At 40.0% G+C, this 21,411-nt stretch overlaps 1 protein-coding gene across 1 annotated transcript; it reads left to right on the top strand.

Moving 5' to 3' along the window:
- Positions 1-394: 394 nt before the first annotated feature.
- On the top strand, positions 395-9,706 carry LOC143028118 (uncharacterized; the record flags this gene model as incomplete). The annotated part of the gene is made up of 4 exons (XM_076189752.1): positions 395-1,574; positions 1,710-1,995; positions 6,170-6,224; positions 9,545-9,706. Coding segments are annotated over 4 exons (1,683 nt in total), but the record flags the coding sequence as incomplete, so codon positions are not given.
- Between the last annotated feature and the right edge of the window lie 11,705 nt (positions 9,707-21,411).

Genomic DNA, 21,411 nt, shown 5'->3' with positions numbered 1-21,411 from the left:
AAAAACTACTTTCACTTCAACCACTACAACATCTACTACTACCACAACATCAACTTCCACTTCTTCCACAGCATCTACTTCCACTTCAACCACTACAACATCTACAACTACTACGTCAACAACCTCTACCTCTACATCAACAACCACTTATTCAACTACATCTACTTCAACAATAACAACTACATCTACTTCAACAAAAACAACTACCTCCACTTCAACTTCAACTAGTACAAGTACGTCTACTTCAACCACTACAACACCCACAACAACTACTTTCACTTCAACCACTACAGCATCTACTACTACCACAACATCAACTTTCACTTCTTCTTCCACAACATCTACTTCCACTTCCACCACTACAACATCTACAACTACTACGTCAACGTTAACTCCTACATCTACATCAACAACCACTTCTTCAACTACATCTACTTCAACAACAACAACAACTACCTCCACTTCAACTTCAACTAGTACAAGTACGTCTACTTCAACCACTACAACATCCACAACAACTACTTCCACTTCAACCACTACAACATCTACTACTACCACAACATCAACTTCCATTTCTTCTTCCACAACATCTTCTTCCACTTCAACCACTACAACATCTACAACTACTACGTCAACATCAACGTCTACATCTACATCAACAACCACTTCTTCAACTACATCTACTTCAACCACAACAACAACAACTACCTCCACTTCAACTTCAACGAGTACAAGTACGTCTACTTCAACAACAACAACTACCTCCACTTCAACTTCAACTAATACAAGTACCTCTACATCAACAACCACTTCTTCAACTACATCTACTTCAACAACAACCTCCACTTCAACTTCAACTAGCACAAGTACGTTTACTTCAACCACTACAACATCCACAACAACTACTTTCACTTTAACCACTACAACATCTACTACTACCACAACATCAACTTCCACTTCTTCTTCCACAACATCTACTTCCACTTCAACCACTACAACATCTACAATTACTACGTCAACATCAACTTCTACATCTACATCAACAACCACTTCTTCAACTACATCTACTTCAACAACAACAACTACCTCCACTTCAACCTCAACAAGTACAAGTACGTCTACTTCAACCACTACAACATCCACTACAACTACTTCCACTTCAACTATTCCAACATCAACTTCCACTTCTTCCAAAACATCTACTTCCACTTCAACCACCACAACATCTACAACTACTACGTCAACGTCAACTTCTACATCTACATCAACAACCACTTCTTTAACTACATCTACTTCAACAACAACAACTACCTCCACTTCAACTTCAACTAGTACAAGTACGTTTACTTCAACCACTACAACATCCACAACAACTACTTCCACTTCAACCACTACAGCATCTACTACTACCACAACATCAACTTCCACTTCTTCTTCCACAACATCTACTTCTACTTCAACCACTACAACATCTACAACTACTATGTCAACATCAACGTCTACCTCTACATCCACAACTACTTCTTCAACTACATCTACTTCGACAACAACTACTTCCACTTCAACTTCAACTAGTACAGTTACGTCTACTTCAACCACTACAACATCCACAAAATCTACTTCCACTTCAACCACTACAACATCTACTACTACCACAACATTAACTTCCACTTCTTCCACAGCATCTACTTCCATTTCAACCACTACAGCATCTACAACTACTACGTCAACAACTTCTACCTCTACATCAACAACCACTTCTTCAACTACATCTACTTCAACAACAACAACTACATCTACTTCTACAACAACAACTACCTCCACTTCAACGTCAACTAGTACAAGTACGTCTACCTCAACCACTACAACACCCACAACACCTACTTCCACTTCAACCACTACAGCATCTACTACTGCCACAACATCAACTTTCACTTCTTCCACAACATCTACTACCACTTCAACCACTAAAACATCTACAACTACTACGTCAACGTCAACTCCTACATATACATCAATAACTACTTCTTTAACTACATCTACTTCAACAACAAACACAACTACCTCCACTTCAACTTCAACTAGTACAAGTACGTCTACTTCAACCACTACAACATCCACAACAACTTCTTCCAGTTCAACCATTACAACATCTACTACTACCACAACATCAACTTCTACTTCTTCCACAATATCTACTTCCACTTCAACCACTACAACATCTACAACTACTTCGTCAACATCAACGTCTACATCTACATCAACAACCAGTTCTTCAACTACATCTACTTCAATAACAACCTCCACTTCAACTAGCACAAGTACGTTTACTTCAACCACTACAACATCCACAACAACTACTTTCACTTCAACCGCTACAACATCTACTACTACCACAACATCAACTTCCACTTCTTCTTCCACAACATCTACTTCCACTTCAACCACTACAACATCTACAACTACTATGTCAACATCAACGTCTGCCTCTACACCAACAACCACTTCTTCAATTACATCTACTTCAACAACAACAACAATAACAACAACTACCTTCACTTCAACTTCAACTAGTACAAGTAAGTCTACTTCAACCACTACAACATCCACAAAAACTACTTCCACTTCATTCACTACAACATCTACTACTACCACAATATCAACTTCCACTTCTTCCACAGCATCTACTTCCACTTCAACAACTACAACATCTACAACTACTACGTCAACAAATTCTACCTCTACATCAACAACCACTTCAACTACATCTACTTCAACAACAACAACAACTACATCTACTTCAACAACAACAACAATAACAACTACCTTCACTTCAACTTTAACCAGTACAAGTACGTCTACTTCAACCAATACAACACCCCTAACAACTACTTCTACTTCAAACACTACAGCATCTACTACTACTACAACATCAACTTTCACTTTTTCTTCCGCAACATCTACTTCCACTTCAACCACTACAAAATCTACAACTACTACGTCAACATCAACTTATACATCTATACCAACAACCACTTCTTTAACTACATCTACTTCAACAACAACAACAACTACCTCCACTTCAACTTCAACTAGTACAAGTACGTCTACTTCAACCACTACAAAATCCACAACAACTTCTTCCACTTCAACCATTGCAACATCTACTACTACCACAACATCAACTTCTACTTCTTCTTCCACAACATCTACTTCCACTTCAACCACTACAACATCTACAGCTACTTCGTCAACATCAACGTCTACCTCTACATCAACAACCAGTTCTTCAACTACATCTACTTCAACAACAACCTCCACTTCAACTTCAACTAGCACAAGTACGTTTACTTCAACCACTACAGTATCCACAACAACTACTTTCACTTTAACCACTACAACATCTACTACTACCACAACATCAACTTCCACTTCTTCTTCCACAACATCTTCTTCCACTTCAACCACTACAACATCTACAACTACTACGTCAACATCAACTTCTACATCTACATCAACAACCACTTCTTCAACTACATCTACTTCAACAACTACCTCCACTTCAACCTCAACAAGTACAAGTACGTCTACTTCAAGCACTACAACATCCACTACAAATACTTCCACTTCAACTATTCCAACATCAACTTCCACTTCTTCCAAAACATCTACTTCCACTTCAACCACCACAACATCTACAACTACTACGTCAACGTCAACTTCTACATCTACATCAACAACCACTTCTTTAACTACATCTACTTCAACAACAACAACTACCTCCACTTCAACCTACACTAGTACAAGTACGTCCACTTCAACCACTACAACATCCACAAAATTTACTTCCACTTCAACCACTACAACATCTACTACTACCACAACATCAACTTCCACTTCTTCCACAGCATCTACTTCCACTTCAACCACTAAAACATCTACAACTACTACGTCAACAACTTCTACCTTTACATCAACAACCACTTCTTCAACTGCATCTGCTTCAACAATAACAACTACATCTACTTCAACAACAACAAGTACCTCCACTTCAACTTCAACTAGTACAAATACGTCTACTTCAACCACTACAACATCCACAAAAACTACTTCCACTTCAACCACTACAACATCTACTACTAACACAACATCAAATTCCACTTCTTCCACAGCATCTACTTCCACTTCAACCACTACAACATCTACAACTACTACGTCAACAACCTCTACCTCTACATCAACAACCACTTCTTCAACTACATCTGCTTTAACAATAACAACTACATCTACTTCAACAACAACAACTACCTCCACTTCAACTTCAACTAGTACAAGTACGTCTACTTCAACCACTACAACATCCACTACAACTACTTCCACTTCAACCACTACAGCATCTACTACTACGACAACATCAACTTTCACTTCTTCTTCCACAACATCTACTTCCACTTCAACCACTACAACATCTACAACTACTACGTCAACGCTAACTCCTACCTCTACATCAACAACCACTTCTTCAACTACATCTACTTCAACAACAACAACTACCTCCACTTCATCTTCAACTAGTACAAATACGTCTACTTCAACCACTACAGCATCCACAACAACTACTTCCACTTCAACCACTACAACATCTACTACTACCACAACATCAACTTCCATTTCTTCTTCCACAACATCTTCTTCCACTTCAACCACTACAGAATTTACAACTACTACGTCAACATCAACGTCTACATCTACATCAACAACCACTTCTTCAACTACATCTACTTCAACAACAACAACTACCTCCACTTCAACTTCAACTAGTACAAGTATGTCTACTTCAACCACTACAACATCAACAACAACTACTTTCACTTCAACCACTACAACATCTACTACGACCACAACATCAACTTCCACTTCTTCTTCCACAACATCTACTTCCACTTCAACCACTACAACATCTACAACTACTACGTCAACATCAACTCCTACCTCTACATCAACAACTACTTCTTCAAGTACATCTTCTTCAACAACAACAACAACCTCCACTTCAACTTCAACTAGTATAAGTAAGTCTACTTCAACCACTACAACATCCACAACAACTACTTCCACTTCAACCACTACAACATCTACTTCTACCACAATAGTAACATCCACTTCTTTCACAGCATCTACTTCCACTTCAACCACTACAACATCTACAGCTACTACGTCAATAACTTCTACCTCTACATCAACAACCACTTCTTCAACTACATCTACTTCAACAACAACCTCCACTTCAACTTCAACTACTACAAGTACGTCTACTTTAACCACTACAACATCGACAACAACTACTTCTACTTCAACCATTCCAGCATCTACTACTACCACAACATCAACTTCCACTTCTTCCAAAACATCTACTTCCACTTCAACCACCACAACATCTACAACTACTACGTCAACGTCAACTTCTTCATCTATATCAACAACCACTTCTTTAACTACATCTACTTCAACAACAACAACAACAACAACTACCTCCACATCAACTTCAACTAGTACAAGTACGTCTACTTCAACCACTACAACATCCACAAAAACTACTTTCACTTCAACCACTACAACATCCACAACAACTACTTCCACTTCAAGCACTGCAACATCTACTACTACCACAATATCAACTTCCACTTCTTCTTCCACAACATCTACTTCCACTTCAACCACTACAACATCTACAACTACTACGTTAACATCAACTTCTACACCTACATCAACAACCACTTCTTCAACTACATCTACTTCAACAACAACAACTACCTCCACTTCAACTTCAACTAGTACTTCTACTTCAACCACTACAACGACATCTAGGAAAGGAAATGGAAATCGTAGACCGACACGAAGAAACAATGTGAACGGTCCAGGTAATGGTAAGAATCCAGGTTAAGTCAATTTTGACCTTGATGCGGTGTCACTATTGCGGTGTCACTGGGAGCGGTGTCACTGGGTTTGATGTTGCCCTTGGCAATGTCTCCAATGTGAGTCATTAGCTCCGAAAGGTTATGATGATATTCTAACTATGGGCAGATGGTGGTCAATATATAAAGATCTGCCTATCGACAAGTTATTTTACTAAGCTAATATAAATTACCCATAATGTGTCCTCATGTAGTGCCGCCAGTATGACACCGGATTGTGGACAGTGTAACCGTTCCTCTTGTGTATTAGTGGGGAACAATACGATTATCATTAAGAAATTCAGTCCTCGTAATTGTTTATTGGAGGAATGTGAAAAATAGTCATGTAGTCATGTATTGTAGAAATTTATTTAGGTATGTATAGAAAATAGCATTTGATTTTAAAACATATATTCAGTAGATGGTGTGAGATTAATTTGTTAAATAAAACGCAATGAATATAGCTAAACGTACCCAATTATATATTTTGGGAATTGTTATAAAGTGTTGTGAAACAGACCCAGAAGTCATTGTCTGGGAAACTTCAGACGAATTAGTGGCCAAATAACATCTAGTGCGATTATATATCAGCGTTAATTTTTATGCACCAAATGTTTTATAAGAGCAAACAAGCACGAGGCTTCGCCATCCCGGCTGTGTCAGGGGTGCTTGGCCTGCGGCGCGATCGTTTCATTTCACTCGCAGGGCCATTTTGCGCCCCACCATGCCGGGCTGGTAAATCAGAGGCCAGTGTAGCAAGGGGTTCTTGGCCTGAAGCGTCTTCAGAATGCTAGAATGGTTTCTTTTATATATCTCTCTTACTTTTCTTCTTTGAATCCGTGTAGATGCCTTTTTCATTACCTTTCTTGGAGACATTTCTTTTTCTAGTAGTTCATGATTTACTCCTCTGCATTCTTCTTCCCGTTCTTTTCATTCCTTTATTTTTTCATTTTATTTTATTAGTCTATTTTTTCTTTTTCTTTTTTTTACCTTGGAAATTTATTTCCCAAACCTTCCGATGAAATTTCGTGATTCTACCTTTTACTGAGGCTACTTTGGTTATGGCATTAAGGTCGGGAATTCCTTCTTGTGCTGTATTTTCAATTTATGACTGATATTATTTTTCATACTCCACTTCATGAGTAGATTCAAGATTAGGCAGTATATATATATATATATATATATATATATATATATATATATATACATATATATATCTGTGTGTCTGTATGTATATATATATATATATATAAATGTGTGTGTGTGTGTGTGTGTGTGTGTGTGTGTGTGTGTGTGTGTGTGTGTGTGTATGTGTGTGTGTGTGTGTGTGTGTGTGTGTGACAAGTGACTTAGCCCGCATTGGGCTAAGTCACGAATCCCTTGTTCCGTCTGAGCTGGGTTCGAGTCCTTAGCTTGACCACGTATCCGTTTCCGTATATATGCTTCCATCGAGCTCTTTGTCAGTCTCGACCGTGATGGCATGTAATTAAAGTGAATTAATGTGGTTGAAAATATAAGTATATATATATATATATATATATATATATATATATATATATAAACATATATTCAATCACAATTCACTTTTAATTCCATGCCATCGCAGTTGAGACTGACAAGCTCGAAGGTAGCATATGTTGGAAATTGAAGCGTGGTCGAGCCGAGGACTCGAACTCAGCTCGAACGTGGCAAAGTGTCAGTGACTTAACCCATTACGCTATCAAGAAAGATATTATCAGTTGAGCACAACTTTCTTATATTTGTATGCTCGAGTTACACATACACGAGTTACACATAGACGAGTTTTTGCGTGCAACCCACCTCCGCTATGATAGTGCAATCGTTAGTATGTACACGTGGGAAAATTTATATACACACACATATATATGTGTGTGTGTGTGTGTGTGTGTGTGTGTGTGTGTGTGTGTGTGTGTGTGTGTGTGTGTGTGTGTGTGTGTGTGTGTGTGTGTGTGTTATCGGAAAATTTCAAAACACTGGAATCAGAGTAACAGAATTTATTACCGACGTCTCGAACCCTGTCCGGGGTTCGTCCTCAGTGTTATACATTGTAAGCAAAAGGATTCAGTTATATAGTGTACCGATGTTTTCTGGGACAGGTCCCACCGGATTGAACAGAGTTGCATTTTTTTTTTTTTTTTTTTTTTTTTTAACAAAATAGTAAAACTCCTCAACATGGAGAAAGGATAACAAAATTAAATATACTAGGCAAGAACACGCTGATACCAAAATCCAAAAGGCCTATCCATCGTTCCTCCGTAGCTAAAAACACAAATCCTAACAAACATAAACTAATCAGGTCCTGCATGACCTGCAGAAATTAAATACAAGGTTAGCTAAAGTGTCACAAAAATGGGACCACAGCAATTCAAAAGAACAAAAAGAACCAACTATCACACCCCGATGAAATGATACTGTACTCTTAGCTGTAATACAAATCATACAATAAAACAAAATCAAAACCTATTCCGAATTTGTATAAAGCGTCCACCCAAAGGAAAAGAATTGACAAAAACACCACATATCCCATGTCAAAATAAACGGAACAATACAAATTCTGAACGACACCCAGAAATTAATAACAGAGTAAGTACAAAGTGTCAACAAATGGAACCACAAAAAAAAAAAAAAAAAAAAATGCAACTCTGTTCAATCCGGTGGGACCTGTCCCAGAGAACATCGGTACAATATATAACTGAATCCTTTTGCTTACAATGTATAACCCTGAGGACGAACCCCGGACAGGGTTCGAAACGTCGGTAATAAATTCTGTTACTCTGAGTCCAGTGTTTTGAAATTTTCCGATAACATGGCTCCTGGACTCCAGCTCTTTACGAACATATATATATATATTTATATAAGATAGTTACTATGCCCTTAGGTTGTATCCCAATAGTACACTGCTGACATACCCTGTGAGATAAAGCCATGTGTTTATGAGCTGCTGTTGATCTTCCCTTTATGCGTAATTTTCTGTGAGCACCGTTATGAACATTAACTAATAAATAGTATTTCGCGTCCTGTCTGGTTTCTTTTCTCCCTTACATCGCAGATGGTTATGTAGTAAGTTCTCGTAAAGGTACGAGGTATGTGGCTGCAAGAGAAAAAAAAAATAGATGTTCTCTTCTCCCGCCCATGCTCAAGTGCTCAATCAAGTGCACATGTGCAATCGAGTATAAGGAGTACTTTTAGAAGACTTCACTCTCCTTTAGGTGGAGGACAAAATCGGATTCATGTGATACAAAAACAATTGAAGTTTCACCTTTTCTGTGAGTGTATATGTGTGTGTTTGGAATGTAAGGTTTAAGAAAGTCAAAATCGAAAGTAGCATTGTTGAGCTTATACTGAAGTTTGTCTTTATCTCTGGCGGTAAGCTTTTTGAATGAATAAAATCTTTTATTCTTAAAATTCTTTCGATCGTCTGCGGTCATCCTCAGGGTGAAAGGATATTATACTTGATGGATACATAGGTGTATATACAATGTGTGCTCGTAAGAGCACACATTGTATATAAGTAACGATGGTACTCACAATGAACATTTTATTGATTTGTGACTTTGTTTCCTGTTCAGGAGTATGCTTGCTGGCGTAAGATGTGTGTTGATGAATGGGTTCTCCCGACATGTGCTCACAGATTTGGTCATTATGAAGTGACAAGACTATTTAGATTTATAGATGATCTTGGTGAAGTGATGCTCCATTACCATGTGTCTTTTGACGGTGCCGTTCTATAGATGGTATGTCAATATACATATATATATATATATATAAATATATATATATATATATATATATATATATATATATATTTTTTTTTTTTTTTTTTTTTTTTTTTTTTTTTTTTAGTCATAGAAGTCAAGTTATCCTGACACGGACGGGGTAATCAGATTGATAGACGACGTTGATTTCTGAGAGTGGGAACTACGAAACTGTGGTTTTGTTTCAGAATTTCAATATCCTCACTCCAAAAAGTCAATGCCTCCTACCGATTTGATTGCTCCAAAAACACTCAGTTTTGAGATAGGTTTGGTCGTTGATTGTATACATGTGATACATTTCATACCAAGATGAAGTGGTGCATAGATTGATCTTGTAAATATGGTTATGCGATAAAAGATAGCGAGTGGCCGGGGACGTCGTTGGCACAAATGTGATGAAGGCCTTCAAAGATGGCAACGTTCACTCTCTGGGAACATGTAAGTCTCGCAAAATTGTCAACCAGTGAGAAGGAAGGTGAGTTCGGCGTCAGGAACACGTTGAACAATGTTCTTCCGTGTCTGGGCTTAATGGTGGACTGACGCGTTTTTTCACACTGCGTTCACAATTGTAGTTTTAATTCGTAGAACTTAATAATATCGTAAAGGTGGTTTACGCAACTGTTTTTATGTTCTCTCGACCCCGCACTATTACCCTTATTTGACGTGATAGAAAGATACGTTTTCAAGTGAAAACCGTGGAAAAGTGAGTCTATCTGTTTTGTAAATGCTCGGTCCACGAGGTCGCGGCTTGAATGTGCCGAATCACCAAGAGTTAGGCGCCGTGAAGATTCCGCGGAGGAGAACGAATGGTAGTTACGAGTGCAGACTGGTAGCTTCGTTAGCGCAAGAGACTCCTGGGCTTGATGTCCATGCGTTGGCAGCTGGGAAAGTTGGAGAGAGGTTCCAGGCGATGCCGGCGGCTGTATTGGGTAGCCACTAATGATAGTCAAAACTGTGGGTACATAATGTATTTTTCTGATACAGACAACTATGCGTGTGGATACAACGAGAGCTCGCTCTCCACCACCGACGCCAAGCCACTAATTTGGCGCGAACAGACATGCATCGCATTTGCGATATCCAATATAATTACAAATATACATAATGTACACATAATTACAATAAATAATAAAACAATAAACAACAAAACATATGACAATTTTATAAAGAGGGGGAAACATATAATTCCCCAAATAAGCAACACACAATTACAATGTACGATAATATATACAATCATGCCACGCTAACACATCGCTCGGCCAGCACCACTCGGTGACCCACCGAGCAAACAAGAAAAAGACTGACCGAGGCAAGGAGAATCCAAAATACACAAGTACAAACCACACACACACCACATATGCAACAGTGGCAGACAAAAGTGTGGGGAAAATGGATACAATAGCACACCCAATACATTAAATAAACACATACATAATTAATTACATAAAAACAATACATACAAACACATAAAGGAACATAAGGCTGGCGCCAGTTAACAAAAATACAAATACAGCAATTGCCGGACGTCCGGGATATGATACTTAATATCTAAACACGACAAAATACAATTCAAGATAGTACACTTAAGAGCTAAACAATAGTTACACATTATAACCAAGAAAGGGACACACACAAATAAGGTGAATATCACAAAGAATACATAACAATACACAATGAAAGTTTAGGTAATTACAGGACCCCTTGACTTAAGGTCATAATTATGAGGGGTAGATAAACAAGGCATAGTTCTTAGAGTGGGCCCTGGAGGAGGCCGGGTAAAGGCAGGGATAGGCACTTGAGTCTTCTTGAGCCTATCAGAGTGTGAAATCTCGCCAAGGCCTGTAGAAGGGTCAAAAATCCTGAACTTGTTAGGATGGAGGCGTTCAGTCACCAAAAGGGGGCCCTCAAATTTACAATTCAATTTCGACTGGCGATCAGGCATGCTTTTGAAAACATGATCACCAACACCGATGGTCACAGGTTTTGCACGAGCATGTTGTTGTTTCAACATGTCGGCCTTTCAAACATCCAGTTTATCTCTTACAGAATTATAAATGGCATGCATCACATGACTCTGGATTTTACTATAGTCATCTACATTGTAGAGGGGACGAGCAGGGCTGTCAAGCAAATCATATGGAAGCCGTTTTTCAACTCCAAAGATAACATAATGAGGCGTTTTGCCCGTAGAAACATTAATGGTGCTATTGATACAAGCCAATCCTCCCAAGACTCATGAAAATTACTAGCAAGGTGACGTAGGATCTCTAAAATTTTCCTCTTCGTCCTCTCAACAAGACCATTGGACGCTGGATGATAAGCAGTCACGAACGTCTGTTTGATGCCGTAACGTTCGCAAATACCTGCCAAAACCTCGTTCCTAAATTCCGTCCCATTATCACTAAGGAGCACCGAAGGAGTGGTGTATGGACACAACACATGGGAAACTAAAGTATGTTCTACAACTGGTGCAGATTTGTTACGTAAGGGAGCTAAGACTACAAAGCGACTAAAGTGGTCCACACACACACAAGGACATACACAGAGCCCTGAGTGCTACGAGGCAGTTGCAAAAGGTCCATAGCCACAGTCTCAAAAGGGCGAGAAGGAGTAGGGTACTCTAAGATGGGAGCAGTGCTCGTCGAACCTTTGTTCTGGGCACAAGAACTACACCGGGCTACATGAGAGGTAATGTCTAGTCGCATTTTAGGCCAATAATACTTCTTCCGTGCCATAGCCACAGTTTTGTCACGACCTGGGTGACCAGCCTGAGGGGCATCATTAGCAAGGGACAAAACAACGGGAACTAGAGACTCAGGGATCACTAGCTGTGCCACATCTTGCTCAAACACTTCCACATTACGAATGAGAACCTTGTCCTGCAGGGGAAATTGGGACAGAGGTACTGGTAAAGCTGGTAAGGTGGAATCATCACCAGACTCCAAAGCATAAATGAGTGCAGACCAAACAGGGTCTTCACGCTGAGCTTTGGCCAGATCCTGCAGGGAAAAGTTATGAATCACGGTAACAGCAGCAAAAGGGATATTCAGTGAAAGTGCATCAGCAACGTGGTTCGCACGCCCGGGGATATGTTTAAGGGTTGGATTGAATTCCTCGATCGTGAGGAACCATCTGGCTAGGCGGCCTGACAGATTCTTGTCCTTAAAAAGCTGAGTGACAGTAGTGTGGTCCGTGTAGACTGTAATAGGATATCCAAAAATGATATCACGGAAGTGCTTTAATGCCCACATCACTGCCAGGGCCTCTAAATGAGTAACAGAGTAACGGGACTCAGGCTTATTAAGAATGCGACTAGCATATGCAATAACATGAGGTCTACATCCATCTACTTGTTGCATGAGTACAGCTCCAATGCCTGTACCAGAAGCATCTGTACAAATGGTAAAGGGGAGACTGTAATCAGGGAAGGCCAACACAGGCGCTGCAGTAAGAGCAAGCTTCAAAGAATCAAAACTATGCTGATGAACATCACGCCACTGAAAGGAAGAGTCCTTCTTGAGAAGGCGAGTGAGAGGGGAAGCAATTGAAGCAAAGTCTTTAACGAATGCACGATAGTATCCTGCAAGTCCAAGGAAGGAACGTACATTTTCAACTGACTTCGGGATAGGGAAGTCCTTCATGTCTTTATTTTATCACCTGTGGTGTGGATACCATGTTTGTCTACAACATGACCTAGGAACTGGATACTAGCCTTGAAAAAGGAACACTTGGGTAAGTTGAGTTTCAACCCAGCTTCAGCAAAACGTTGCAAGACCATGGACAACTTAGTAAAGTGGTTTTCCACATCTTTGGAAACTAGAATCAAATCATCCAGGTAAACAAAAAGTCCATTCCCAACTAAGCCATGAAAAATGGAGTTAACTAAGCACTGCCAAATCAAAGGAGCATTCCGCAAACCCATGGGGCAACGAAGCCATTCATAGTGCCCACTGAGAGTCAAGAAGGCCGTGACTTTACGAGACTTCTCCTCCAGGGGTATCTGCCAAAAACCTGCTTTTAAATCTAAGGTGGTGAACACCGTATTACCAGTGCCAATGGACTGAAGAAGCTCACTTAAGATAGGCAGAGGATAATGGTCTGGAAGAGTGACCTCATTAACTTTCCTGTAATCAACAACAGGACGAAAAGATCCATCTTTCATAGGCACCAGGAGAAGAGGCGAGTTCCACTCTGAGTGGGACTCCTGTACAACACCTTCACGCAATAAATCGTCAACCAAGGACTGGGCTATAAGCCGACGAGAGTGAGGTAGCCTGTAAGAGGGGACGTAAACAGGACGAGTACCTGGCTGAAGATCAATTCTATGAACCACACGGTCCGTAACCCCTAACGGATCACCTGGTAAAGCCAAAGCCTGACGGTGAGTAACTAACAGGTCAAGGAGACAAGACGTCTCTTCAGGAAAATCAATCTCGCCTACAAACGTGGCAAACTCAGAAGCTAAGTGAGCAGGGTCACGTGTTGGAGGAGACTGTAGTACAGAAGCTGCTATAATAGGCGAATCCTGGAAAGCAGCAACGTGTACCACCCCAAAGGAGCCTAAGTGACTGCCAGGAGAAAGAGGAATAGGAGCACCCGTGACATTGGTTATCATCGCCGTGGTAACACGATCCTCGCGAATAGTGGAGAGAGTTCCTTCTAGGGTAAGCCGACGAATACGAATAGAGTCAGGCAAAGAGAGAACGTCAGACCCTATCGGGGCACCTGAGACGCGCACTGGAACTCGAACAGAACTTGAAGGTTCAATAAGATGCTCTCCTATAACAACAGCAGCACAATGAGAAACAGGGTTAGATCGCTTAGAAGTTGGTACAGGCACATGTGCGGACTGATCAAGCATAGTAGAATCACAAACAGAAACTGGCCTATCCGATGCAGAGATATCAAAATTGCAGAAAGTCACCACACGGCGACTAGGAGAAATATCTATGCCATGAGCTGCATGAGCATCAATACCCAAGAGATAATCACACTTAAGGGCAATGCCAGAGACAACAACAAAAGTGACATTGAAGACTGTAGCATGCGAGGGAAACTGTAAGGGAAGACGAACAGATCCAAGAACAAGCAAGGGAGAACCTTGCACAGAATTCAAATTATTACAAAAGGGAGATAAAGGGAGATTATACAATTCCCGTAGAGCAAAATAAGCCTTTCTACTTAAGAGACTACATTCTGCACCAGTATCTACAGTGACAGAAAGAGGCGTATCCCTAGTAAAAAATTGAAAGGTAAGTAATTGAGAATACCCAACAGCCACAAAGGGAATTATTTGAGACCGAACATTGCTGGTCAACTCTTTGGGGTGTGAAACACGCGTTGGTGAAAATGGGATTGACGAGGCTGTAGAAGTCTCATCCTTAAGTTTCAATACCTTGAAACATTGATCAGTCGAGTGTTTACAATGACCATGGATATGGCAATAACTGAGTCTACCTTGAGGTTCTACTCTAGAAAGGTCATGCGACATATTAGAAGAAACAGTAGGTACACTCCTGCGAACAGGGGACAGTCTTGACTTGTGTACCTGGCGCCTACGGCGGTAACAAAATTCGCTTGAATGACCAGACCTGTTACAAAAGGTACATAACAGGGGAGGGGGGGTAACTGTAGATTGAGGGGAACTATGAGTAGGAACTGTAGACTGAGAGGGCTGAGGAGAACAAGGGACATGGGCATGTTGATGAGCATTGCTAATACACAAAGAACTAGAAGGTACTTCCCCTAGTTTACAGGAAAGCTTTGTCGCAAAAGACAATAGAGTCTCATCAGTCGTATACTTGAGAGAAGATGCAGCTCTTCTCTCAGAAGGCACAAAAAAAAATGTACATCAAAAATTCCAAAATAAGACGAAATCTATCTAAAGTAATATTGCCATTATCTACCCAATCTGAATGTGAAAGTGACTCTAAAGCATCAACAACAATTATACTGGCCTGAGCTTGCGCCCGTCTATAATCAAGAGTGCCCAGTCGGGATACGAGAGTATCAGCCAGTTTTAAACACCAGGGGTATCTGAAAAAAGTTTAAGGAAGTTAGAGCTAAAGATGTCATAATTATAATCCAGAGAGTTGGGATCTAAACACGACCCAGAAAGTAACTCCGATGCCAGAGAATTTGGCACAAGCTGGGACCTCACAAAGGAGATCTTTTCAGGCCCCGTCGAAACATTAGAGTGTACAATTGAATTCTCACATTGGCGGATAAAATCAATCGCCTTATAATGGGGATCTTGACCAGAGAATTTCATAACCGACAACCGACGGGTCTTGATGCAATAATGTCAATGTGTGCGCCATTGTCTCAGATGAGTTTTTTGACTTAGACTTAGACATGATAGGATTTGACAACTGTAACCCACTGCGTAATAACATACAGCAGGAATAGAAAACACTGACACTGAGCAAGAAATAATGGAAATATAACACACTTGCACAAAGCATGAAATAATGTAAAAAAAAAAATAATAATAATATAGAGAGATCGCATGGACATGGGACACGAACGTAAGATAATGATATAATTCACACAAACAGAAGCATTGAAACACAGAAACAATGCAATACATATATCAATAATAAAAAAAAATTATATGAAGACCGTAATTAGCAAAATTTACGTAAAAAAATATAATGCACTGATGCGTAAGTATACACAAGACGTCACTCAGGGGTAACATTTCAAAAAGTAAACAACCAGTGACGTCATAAAAATGGCCGCCCAAGGCACGACCGGTAGATGAGCCGGTAGGGACGCCGACCAATGCTTTAGTTTATGCACTCTAAGCACGAATCCGTCCTCATCCAATTACCAATTCAACCTGCAATCCACACAGCAACCATAAGGAGCGTCCCGCCAAAGCAGACGGCGATATCAGTCCAAAAGAAGGCCGAACACGAAGATTCTCGGGGGAAACGTCTCCCAATAAAATCACATGGCGCTCTATGCAACCACAATGCTCCTGAACACCGCCTTTTAAATAAAAAGTCACTGGTCCAAAGTGAGAAAGCACTACTACTTCTCCCAAATAAGCAAATCCTGTAGCCTGTGGAATCAAAATGGGAGAAAAGAACGGACATACGACATGCACTATTATGATCGACTATAGTCCAGCGCTGCAATTTAAAGTCTTTTTTGAACGTTCACAATGGGAAAAAAAAATAACTGAAAAGATTGTTTTTCCTCTGCCACCAAATGTATTGGGTAGCCACTAATGATAGTCAAAACTGTGGGTACACAATGTATTTTTCTGGTACAGACAACTATGCGTGTGGATACAACGAGAGCTCGCTCTCCACTACCGACGCCAAGCCACCAATTTGGCGCGAACAGACATGCATCGCATTTGCGATATCCAATATAATTACAAATATACATAATGTACACATAATTACAATAAATAACAAAACAATAAACAACAAAACATATGACAATTTTATAAAGAGGGGGAAACATATAATTCCCCAAATAAGCAACACACAATTACAATGTACGATAATATATACAATCATACCACGCTAACACACGGCCCCGGGAGGTGGCGAAAGAGACGGCTACTGAGAGAGGGGGAGATGCTCTTCGTTTGGGCTACGATGTGGTCATTCGGGCTCCGAGGCGTTGACTGGAGAGGGGTAGAGAGATGTTCTCCGTCGGGTTCCGAGGCGTTCAGTGGACTATGGAATACCTAGAACAGACCACCCGCTCGCGCGGGATCAGTTTTTGTGGGAAGGGAAGAGAATTTTGCAGGAAAATGAAATAGTAATTGTGTATAAACGGGGGGGGGGGGGTATTGCCACTGAGGCGTTCAGTGGATTATGGATAATCTAGGTAAGACCACCCGCTCGCGCGGGATCGGTTTTTGTGGGAGGGGAAGAATGTCTGTAAGAAAATGAAGACAGTAGTGTATATAAGAGGACCTTTGCCACCGGGCGATTGAGCGAGCGATTAGGGGCGGTTGGTGGTCGTGGCTCAGGAGAAATGGGCAGGGAACTTGGACGTCGGCGCCGACGCCTGGGATTAGAATCACCAAAAGTTGAGAAAATAGTAGGAGGTGTAGTAATAAAGAAAGGTGGAAAAACGGGAAAATCTTTAATGGGAGGTAAACTGAAGTGACTTCGGCCGTTTCTGTCGACCTTATATATCCACCTGGTCAAGTCGCGTCCTGCGCGCTGATTGGCGGCTGATGGCCGATCCTTTTCGGTACGCATGATCGTTCGTATTGTGTGCACTGATTGGCCGCCGTTGTTGTACTTTGAGTCGTACTTCGCCTATAGCTGCTGGATCGCTTCCTTTCGGTACCCCAACATGGACCTTGGGTACCCCCAGCTCGTACAAGCCAAGCTCGAGTTGTGCACACCGACTGACTGACGTGGTTGTGCTCTAAGCCGTCCTAAATTGCAACGCGTTTACCCGAGAAGAAAACTGCCTAACACACACACACACACACACGCGCGCGCGCGCGCGCGCACACACATCACATCACAGCGCCTCGTGGCGCTGTGGTTAGAGTTCTCGCCTACCATTATGGCGGTCCGGGTTCGACTCCCGCCCAGGGCTGAAATAATTTCAGTATCGCTGCGCTGTGGGATGTTACTCCAACTCTCGTAGCGGGGAGTTGGGGCTGTGTGTGCGTGTAAGATCACAGTATTACCCATAGATCGGTCATATGAGCTATGAGCTCTCATCCGGAAGGTTAATAACTGTCAATCACGAGTCCAACACGTGATCCAAGACCATGGTGCATCACACACACACACAGACACACACACAGACACACACACACACACACACACACACACACACACACACACACACACACACACACAAAGGATTACAAAGGCGGAGCATACCGACAGGAGACCTTTTGGTCCATATCAAGGTCGGATGCGAAAAAAATCAAAATAGTAATAAATGAATAAATAAAAATTATAATATTGTAAATAACAAATAAAATACATAAATAAATGCATAGGTATAGTTAAATAATAAACAAACAGATAAATAGTACATAATAATAAATTGACATATAACTAATAATTAATGATAATCAAACACACACACACACACACACACACACATACACACACACACACATATACATATATATATATATATATATATATATATATATATATATATATATATATATATATATATATGAAGGTGGAAAAAGAAGTCACGGGTCTAGTTCCGAGTTCCTGAGTTTATTCCTGACCGGTTTCGCTCTATGCTTCTTCAGAGGAATGTGACTCTGGAGTGAAGCTGGCGGTATACATAGTCTGAGTAAGACCGCGTTCCCTCCTTGGAGGTGGGTTACGTTTGGTTGTACAATGGTTTATAATTTTTAATACAATGAACAATAGTGATGATACAGTATACAATAAATTGTTATGATGTTATTATAAAACAGCTCCGGTGTGTGTGGAATGTTGATCGAGGGTGTAACAGTGTAAGTGAAGTGAGTGGTGTAAAAATGTGGGAATCCTAAAAAGTGTCATAAGATAACTTATAGTATTAAATAATATAAAGATAAATATCCAGATAAATAAAATGAAATAAAATGAAAATACAAATACAAATACAAATACAAATACAAATATAAATAAAAATAAAAACAAAAATAAAAATATAAATATAAATATAAATATAAATATAAATATAAATATAAAAATAAATAAGTAAAATGTGCTTATTTAAAGTGACACGACATCTCCGCATATCGTTGTGTGACAGAATGTTATCAAAAAATACATACATAAACATATATGGTACAGTTTTACATATGGTACTGCAAATAATAAATAAATAAATAAATGGATAATAACATATTTGGACATATTCGGACAGAATAAAAATATATAACAATAACAATAATAATAATAGTGTGATAGTGGGCAACGTTCTCTTTGACACATCATTGTATGACCTAAGGTATAGATTAGTTTATACTTAAGATAATAAATTGTAATTTAATTTAAAATGAAGCAATATAAAATGAAACAAGAATAAAACAATGAATAAATAAATAAATATATAGTAAAAATAAAAATAAAAATAAAAATAAAATACGAACTGACCGGCCTCAAGCCCTCAACCCAGGAAGTGCGGACGTTTGGGCACCGGATGGAGTTTGTCGTTCTATGTGGGCGCTGTTCTGGGGCAGGTTCTTATGGCTGCGTATTGAGCTGTGAATTTTCCCCATTTTATATCCCCTACTTTTTGGTTGATGTTGGCATTGGTTGTTATGTATAGGGCTTCAATCACCTTCCTTTGTCTTTTTGATAGACCTTTCTTTATTACCTCTGCCTGTTGCCAGTCGTGAAGATGTCCTTCCTGGTCCACGTGGCCCACCATCGCGTTTGAGAGGCGGTGGTACCTTAGGTCCGCCTTGTGCTCTTATTCTCTTATTCTGGCATGTAGGCCCCTGTGACTCTCACCATAATATGACTTGTCACAGTTGCCACATGGGATCCTACATGGGATCCTACAATGATGTGTCAAAGAGAACGTTGCCCACTATCACACTATTATTATCATTGTTATTATCATATATTTTTATTCTGTCCGAATATGTCCAAATATGTTATTATCCATTTATTTATTTATTTATTATTTGCAGTACCATATGTAAAACTGTACCATATATGTTTATGTATGTATTTTTTATAACATTCTGTCACACAACGATATGCGATGAGATGTCGTGTCACTTTAAATAAGCACATTTTTATCTATTTATTTTTATGTTTATATTTATATCTTTATTTTTATTTCTATTTATATTTGTATTTGTATTTGTATTTTTATTTTATTTCATTTTATTTATCTGGATATTTATCTTTATATTATTTAATACTATAAGTTATCTTATGACACTTTTTAGGATTCCCACATTTTTACACCACTCACTTCACTTACACTGTTACACCCTCGATCAACATTCCACACACACCGGAGCTGTTTTATAATAACATCATAACAATTTATTGTATACTGTATCATCACTATTGTTCATTGTATTAAAAATTATAAACCATTGTACAACCAAACGTAACCCACCTCCAAGGAGGGAACGCGGTCTTACTCAGACTATGTATACCGCCAGCTTCACTCCAGAGTCACATTCCTCTGAAGAAGCATAGAGCGAAACCGGTCAGGAATAAACTCAGGAACTCGGAACTAGACCCGTGACTTCTTTTTCCACCTTCATCAACTTGTCACAATGCACCAACATCTATATATATATATATATATATATGTGTGTGTGTGTGTGTGTGTATGTGTATGTGTATGTGTATGTGTATGTGTGTGTGTGTGTGTGTGTGTGTGTGTGTGTATTCACTTGGTCTTTCACTTGGTCTTTGGATCACGTGTTGGACTCGTGATCGACAGCTATTTCCCTCCTGGAAGAGAGCTCAGAGCTCGTAGGTCCGATCTATGGGTAATGCTATGACCTTGCACACACACACACCCCAACTCCCCGCCCACGAGAGTTGGAGTAACACCCCTCAGCGCTGCGATACTGATATTATTTCAGCCCCGGGCGAGGGTCGAACCCGGACCTCCGTAGTGGCAGGCCAGAGCTCTAACCACAGCGCCATGTGTGTGTGTGTGTGTGTGTGTGTGTGTGTGTGTGTGTGTGTGTGTGTGTGTAATAATAA

Source organism: Oratosquilla oratoria, chromosome 9 (assembly GCF_046742065.1).
Source record: "Oratosquilla oratoria isolate Oo_2021 chromosome 9, ASM4674206v1, whole genome shotgun sequence".
In the NCBI taxonomy this organism is placed as follows: domain Eukaryota; kingdom Metazoa; phylum Arthropoda; class Malacostraca; order Stomatopoda; family Squillidae; genus Oratosquilla; species Oratosquilla oratoria.
This window is presented reverse-complemented; position numbering and strand designations above follow the sequence as displayed.